Source organism: Sarcophilus harrisii, chromosome 3 (genome assembly GCF_902635505.1).
Source record: "Sarcophilus harrisii chromosome 3, mSarHar1.11, whole genome shotgun sequence".
Lineage (NCBI taxonomy): Eukaryota > Metazoa > Chordata > Mammalia > Dasyuromorphia > Dasyuridae > Sarcophilus > Sarcophilus harrisii.
The window spans coordinates 314,884,166-314,891,936 of record NC_045428.1 but is presented as its reverse complement, the minus strand read 5'-3'; the positions used below and the strand labels follow the sequence as shown (position 1 = coordinate 314,891,936).

Below are 7,771 nucleotides of genomic sequence, written 5' to 3'. Positions count from 1 at the left end.
ATTTTCAGAGGGTCCATTAAGTATTGCTGTCAATCACCAAATCAATATCTCAAAGTTCTGCAGACTTTTATTGCACTCAGACAGGCTCATCTGTACAAAAAATTAGTCAGAGAGTCTAGGGCATAAACTTCAGGAACTTATGTAAAATGTAAAAATACAAGCAAGCATAAAAAATGGAATTTTTGCCCAAAGCAAGGAAGGAAGATAAGCAGATATATATGTATGGAAACAAACAACAAAAAAGGGAAGATAAGAAAATCTTCCAGCTGATCAAAACAGGAGCAGTGGCTTCTTTATTAGCTTTAACCTTACTGATGATATGACTCTCAAACTTTGAGATACAATGTCTGCAAGCTCAAAAAAAACCCAAAAAGATACTGGACTAGTGTGCTGTTCTTATTATAGTGATCTCAAGACATCTGAGGCATTTTCTTTCCCATAATAGTCACAGAGGCAAGAAGAGGCCTCCTAAACTAGAAATTCTCCTATCACCTTCCTAGCTCTATCGATTAAAGACAATCAAATGACTTTTAGGATACAAAAACAGATTCACTGATTTATATGACCCATTTCATAACAATAAAGTGTGGAAAAAACTTAAACCTTATTTTTCTGTTTAGCTTCCATTCCAGGCTATAACTTGTAGGGAGATGACAATAAATGTCATGCTAAAATTAGAAATTAATATGGAGAATGTGATGGAGATAGATCTTCTTTCTAGTCCCACGGTCTGGAACCAAAAAGCAGTGCCCCATGAGCATAGCAACTTATAGCTAGATGGCAATTTAATGCTAAGAAAGCCCAATCTTGAGAAGCAAAACTCAAAACTTGACAAATTCAGAAATGGGCCCAGAGAAATGATATGCCTTGCTCAGGGTCAAACAGTTGATTTTGCTCCAAGTTTGCTACATGGAACTGACTTTTGATGGCAATAGAAATATTTTTCAAATAAATGTGAAGATTGCCAAAACAATTATTTTGAAGGGCAACACTGACCTTAAAAATTCCAAATCAATGAAATCAACTGAAATGAAGTCAACGAATCAACATTTATCATGATTATTTGTTGTGTATGACACAATACAAAAATAGGCATATGCAGAATTTACTTACTTTAAAAAATATCTACCAAGCTGAATGAAGCGACTAGAACCAGTAGAATATTGTACACAGCAACAATAAGATTATGTGATGATCAGTTGTGATGGATTTTCTCAACAACTTGATTCAAGGCAATTCCAATAGACTTGTGATGGAAAACACCAAATGTATCCAAAGAGAAAACTGTGAAAGTGGATCAAAACATATTATTTTCACCTTTTTGTTTGTCTGTTTTTTTCTTTCTCATAGTTTTTTCCCCTCCTTTTGGTCTGATTGTTCCTGTACAAAATGATAAATATGGAAATTTGTTTAAAAGGATTGCACATATTCTACCTATACCAGATCACTTCCCATCTTGGGGAGGGGAGAGGTAAAGGAGAGAGAGAGAAAAAAATTACAACACAAAGTTTCTTTTTTTGTTGATTTTTTTTTTTTTTGGTTTTTTGAACATAGCATGTATAGATTTACATTCAGTTTCCTTAATTTTTTTTCTGCATGCAGATGGCATTTTCTGTCCAAAGCCTATTGGGATTGCTTTGGATCAATGAACCACTGAGAAGAACTATGCTTTTCATAATTGATCATTGCACATTCTTACTATTGTATTTCTGTTCTGCTTGTTTTGCTCAAAATTAATTTATGTAAATCTTTCCAGGCCTTTCTAAAATCAGCTTGTTCATCATTTTTTATAGAACAAAATTATTCCATTATCTTCATATACCACAGCTTATTCAGCCATTCCCCAACTGATGGGCATCTACTCATTTTCTAATTCTTTGCTACCACAAAAAGAGCTGCCACAAACATTTTTGCACATATGAGTCCTTTTTCCCTCCTTTAAGATTTCCTTGGGATACAGCCCCAATAATGGCACTGATGGGTCAAATGATATGCACAGTTTTAGAGCCCTTTGGGCATAGTTCCAGATTGTTCTCTAGAATGGTAGAACACAAATTTTCACAAAAATTAATGTTGGAAACTATCTTTGCAGATATTTTTAAAAGTAAAATGCTATTTAAAAAAATAACAACAGGTTATTTGGGGAGAAAAGACTTTCTATTTCATAATAGAGAGGCCCAGAATGAGCACAGATTTTCAAACATGTTCAATGTATGAAGTATTACTTTCATTCAAGGTTATTTGATATAAAGGATGGATTTAGGAGATTAGGTTGCCTAGGGATAATGATACCAAAAGAAGAAGAAAAAAGCATTAATGAAACATTAAAAAAAAAAAAAAAAAAAAAGGAGATGAGAATATAAATTCAGACAAGCAAAACAGCATTGGAAGGAGCATGTTAAATATGTTATACACTTTTAAAAAAAGGTTTTAGCAGCAATTCAAGGTTACATGGGCAATCTTTGTAGTTTCTTGTTTGTATATGGAAATGTTTGTATTCATTGATATTTATCAAGTTTTTGATAATGCAAATTTTTTTAAAAATTGGGGAAAGGGCAAAGGTTTCCCCTGAAAAAGGTTTATGTAGAATGTAATGTCTCATCTAAATCTCAAAGCAAACTAAGGGAGGGAGGTGATAAGCATTCTAGGATTGGTAGTCAGGCCCAGCAAGAGCATATGGAATGTCCTAGGTAAGCAAAAGGAGGAAGACTAACCTGGCTAAACTTTAGAAAACAGAAAGTAGAATGATGTATGATACGGCTGGAAAGATAGAATTTGTGAAGAATTTTCAATGCCAACAGAGGAGTTTCTATTTTATCCCAAAGCTAAAAGGAGTTTATCAGGATACGGACTACCATAAATCAGAAAAAAATCAGTTTGAGTGACAGGTAGAGGATGGATGGATGGAGAAGGGATCGAAGAGAACCAAACAAGAAGCTATTTCAACAGTCTAGGCGAGGGTGATGTCCTGATCTCAGACTTCACTGTCAAGTTTTGGGACTGTGGGAATAGAAAAAGCTTCCTGAGGGAAGTGTGACTTGTGTTGGAACAGATTCGTAAATGTGGGAGATGAATAGAGAAAACTGGAAAACTCATTTGGATCTGCAATTTCTGATGGGCTTGGCCAAAAGAAATAAAAAATAAAATCAAAGGAAAAAAATATGGTTTCATCCTGTTGAGATCAGCTAAAGCAGGTACAATCCAACTCATTTCCTTATCTAAGTTTTCCCTTTTAATTTACTTCCTTTGGAAAATATAGATCTGAGTTGTCAGAGGGTCATAGTTACTATATTGCTATGATTGAAATACTTTTTGTATTGTGTAGTTTTCAGAGCTGGAGGTTGGTGTGTGGGATGTTATATTGGTGACTGTGTGTGTGATGTGTGAGCATGTAGAGAGAGTGGATAAGCATGGGGTGCCGAAGCATACTTACCTGGCAGGGGCCATTCCATGATTACGAAGGTGGTTTCCCCAGGGCAAGGCTTATCCATTGCACTCCAGATGGGCTGACCCCTGTGATTTCCCCAAATGCAGAAAACTCAACTGCATAATTTGTGGTAGTGGGGTTTGCAATCTCCCCTGCATATTATCTATTAATAGCAGTCAGAATTGAAATTGCAGTTAGAATTTACAATATTTATTGGACATAACATATGCAACAAAAAATCAAAATACCTACTATGTGCTTCCATTAAGGTATGTAATTTCTCACAAATTACATTCTCTTTTGTCCATGTATCTTTTGTTCTATTGGTACCTACTGAAACCCCAAGTAATTGGCAAACCACTCCATAATTCCTTTAGAAGTGTTTAAAAGCAAGTTAGCTCTGGCCTGATTTTCAAGTTGATTAGCTTTCTGCTTACCCAAATCTCAACAAGAATTTATTTGTGGGATACCAATTACAACTTCTGAAATTTTAGATGCAATCTAAGTGATAAGGAAAAAATATCTTCCCTAGTCATACCTCTAGAAATACTTTTGAATTTTCTTATGTGTTCTTCACATTCTATTATAAATTATGTACATGTGTAATGGCATGAAATCCCATCCCCATCTCATTAGATTGTTTAATGGTAGGTCTTCATTCTCGAAGAGGACCAATATGGCTTTATGTTAGAGCGGAGTTATAGTGTGTCCAACCAATATTGAGCCAATACAGAATATTCTGTGACAAATCAGACACAAATAGTCCCTAAGAACTTTTGAATTGCTTCTCTAACTTTGGGCATCTTGTGTTTCTTCTAATTCAATTCCATTTTTGCCCAGAGAAAACAGTACCTTCTTTGATGAGGGCACACCATGCTGGGTAGTCTTGAGCCAGTGTCTACCATGATATGCAATTGATTCTAAAGTTCTAGAGAATGTCCTTGCATCAATTTCTACCGAGTTCTCTGAGCACCTTGTGAGTGCTTGCCAGGGGTGAACTGTCAAACACCTTCAATGAAAACAAACATGGAATCAAAACTAGCTCCAGCATTGAGGGTAAATTTCTTCACTTTGAAAAGGTTCTAAGCCAAAACTAAAGCGGAGGAAGTGGTGGTGTATGACTTTTTTGTTTTCTGATGACTATGCATGCAATGCAGACTCAGAAGCTGAGATGCAAGGAAGTATGGATTGGTTTTCTGCTGCTTGAGCTAATTTTGACCTAACAAGCAACACCAAGAAAACAGAGCTCCTTCATCACCCATATGTAGAACCATCAGTTAGTTACAGCAAATGATGAAGTTTTGACTGCAGTGGGTAAGTTCTCTTCCTTGACAGCATACTATGCATAGATGTCCCCACTGATAATGAGATTGACACACTTATTCCCATCTGAATTGTCAGGAAGATGCTGAAGATCTCCTGGCAGGATAAGATACCACACTCTGAGGTCCTTTCTCCAACCAAACTGCCAAGCGTTCCTACTCTGTTGCAGAAAGCGCAGCTCTGTGGAACTGACCACATTGTTCCAATGCCAAATGTAGGATCAGCCAGTGATGTGGGAGAAACTCACATATGGCAGGCCCTCACAAAGTAGTCAGAAAACAATACAAAGACACTCTCAAGGTACTTCTTAAAATTTTTAGAATCGATTGCACGACATGGGAGATGCTGGCACTGAGTCACCCAGCCTGGCGGGACCTCTTCTGAGAAGCGGCAGTACTCTACGAGCAGAGCAGAATTGCATTCACGGGCACTATTTGGGCCATCCTGTGGCAGAGCATTCCGAGCTCCTATAGATCAGTTCAGCCACAGGCGGACACACTTCCATTTGACTCTAACATAAAGTCATTTCACTTCTAAGAACAACCACCAGCCAATCACTCTCACAGGCAGGCTTTCTGAAGCCATCACCACCATGGCGACCATCACCATGGCGACCATCACCATGGCGACCATCACCATGGCGACCATCACCATGGCGACCATCACCATGACGACAAAGGGCAAAGTGCTGCAACAACGCCCGCCCCCCACTGGCAGCAATCTCTGCCCATTAAGCACAGAGTAAATAGCTTGACAAAATACCAGCAGCACATTCGCCCCAAGAAAGGCAGCCGAGAAAAGAGTCCCCCAAGCGTTTCCGCACTTTCGTCAGGAGTTATAAAACCTTCCGGCCACTCAGCGCGCTTTGCCCTCTGGGTAACATCCGCTTCCTGTTCACTTCCGCCCCGAGCGGGCCAATAGAAAACAGCTTCCGCCATTCCTCACTTCCTCCCCGGGAGCCTCAAACCGGCGTGCGCTGAGCTCTGCTCAGCTCTGGCAGCTTTTTCCTCTCAGAACTCTTTTTCCGTCTCCTTCCGTATCGTTTGTGCAGCCAAAAAGCCCGGCCCCGTGTGAAGCAGAGTTGGGAAGTCCCTCCGTTTCCGCCGCCGCTGCCGTCTCCTCTTTCGCCGCCGCAGACGCCTCCGCCGCCGCCGCCGCCATGGTGAACGTGCCCAAGACCCGGCGCACCTACTGCAAGAAGTGCGGCAAGCACCAGCCGCACAAGGTGACGCAGTACAAGAAGGGCAAGGACTCCCTGTACGCGCAGGGCAAGCGCCGCTACGACCGCAAGCAGAGCGGCTACGGCGGCCAGACCAAGCCCATCTTCCGCAAGAAGGCCAAGACCACCAAGAAGATCGTGCTGAGGCTCGAGTGCGTGGAGCCCAACTGCAGGTCCAAGAGGATGCTGGCCATCAAGCGCTGCAAGCATTTCGAGCTGGGAGGAGACAAGAAGAGAAAGGGACAAGTGATCCAGTTCTGAGCTGCCTCCAGCGCGCGCCCTCGGCTCCGGGAGAGAAACGATTAAATTATTATTAAAGTTACAACATTTCTGTGCCTCGGTCTTGTGTTTGTGGGGGGAGGGGCGGGATGGGAAGGGGCGGGGTTCACGGGGTAGGGATATGGGTCCACGGGAACCAGCTACAGATGGAACATTTGAGGTCTGGGTCTCTAGGAGATAGGAGGAGGCGAGGTGGGGGTGGAGTAATGAAAGGGGCGGGGAGAGAATTTGGGGAGAAAGTTAAGGAGTTCACTTCACAAAGGTAAAATCTTAAAATTATACCGTGGTGCTAAACCTGGTATACGCTACGTTATCCTAAATACCAGTTTTTAATTAGAGCACAAAACGATTTTTTTCCCCCACAAACCTTAATACATATATAAATGTAGGCAATCTTGGAAATTAACATTTTCATAAAATGAAAACAAAGTTGATAATACTTATCTTCATAAACTATAGGCTACCCCTCAAGCCATAGAAAGTGCTTCTTTCAATATCTCTGGATTCTGATTAAGAATCTAAGCAAAAATTTTCTGAGTGTATGTAACTAAAACGGTTACAAGAAAGATATTCTCCATCTTTTCAATGTGACCTCATAAATACTCCATATTAAAAATAAGTTAAATATCTGCTAGGCTTTTTTTTTTTTTTTTGTAAGAGGCAATTTGTAATCTTAGCTATTATCTCCATATAAAGGAAACATTCAGGATTTTTTTCCATTTTAAGTTCAGAGATCTATGACTACTAGCGTAAGTACTTCTTTCATTTATACAGATCCTGATGCCTCTGCAAATACAGTAAGTTTTAAGATGTTGCCAAGACAAAAAAATAAATTTGTGGATAACCTAGTGATAAATCTCTGAATTTAACTGGGTTAGTCCCCAAACCAGAGACATACGTTAAAGACTTTCCAGCTTGGTATAGAACTTATGAGAGCTGTTGGCATAATCTACAAGAAATCAAAGCCATTCCTAACTCCTTAATGAGATATTAAATTAAAACGAGTGGAAGAAGCAATTAAAGTATTTATCAAAAAAAGCTTCTTATACACATTTTAATGTTATACAGGTATTAGTGGATCTAATAAAGGCAGGGACAAATAAAAATTAATTTTACCCTAATTCAACTATATAATTGTCCTTTTCTTAGACAATAGTTAATAAAACTAAGTACTTGACACATCCTTTACAGATAAACTTCAGGTATCATACTCTTGGCTTAAACATTAAAATTGCTATTAAGTTTTGGGCATTTGTTAATCAAATCTATGAAGATAAATTATGAAATAAAAAGATATCTAACTTTGGACTCATCAGAAATTTTATGCATGTTGAATAATGAAAATAATAATGTTAAATTCTCACAGACTTCAAAGAACTGCTTTCATTTTCTTAATTCACTCTAAGTATTAATATCATAAATGTTAATGGATAAAGCTTAATATAGGACCTCAAGGCTATTTTGCATAACCATTAAAAAATCAACAATAATGAAGAATAAACTACAATAAGCTCTGTAGTATG

At 38.8% G+C, this 7,771-nt stretch overlaps 1 protein-coding gene and 1 non-coding gene across 2 annotated transcripts; both read left to right on the top strand.

The window, feature by feature from the left end:
* The first annotated feature begins 3,425 nt into the window (after positions 1-3,425).
* LOC111719725 lies at positions 3,426-3,582 on the top strand. Its single transcript, XR_002769730.1, has one exon. It is a non-coding gene; the product is annotated as a U1 spliceosomal RNA (small nuclear RNA).
* Positions 3,583-5,684: 2,102 nt separating this feature from the next.
* Positions 5,685-6,298, top strand: LOC116422395 (60S ribosomal protein L36a). The gene has a single exon (XM_031959835.1). It carries the CDS (start codon positions 5,910-5,912, stop codon positions 6,228-6,230), a length of 321 nt encoding a protein of 106 aa, XP_031815695.1. The 5' UTR covers positions 5,685-5,909; the 3' UTR covers positions 6,231-6,298.
* Positions 6,299-7,771: the final 1,473 nt, after the last annotated feature.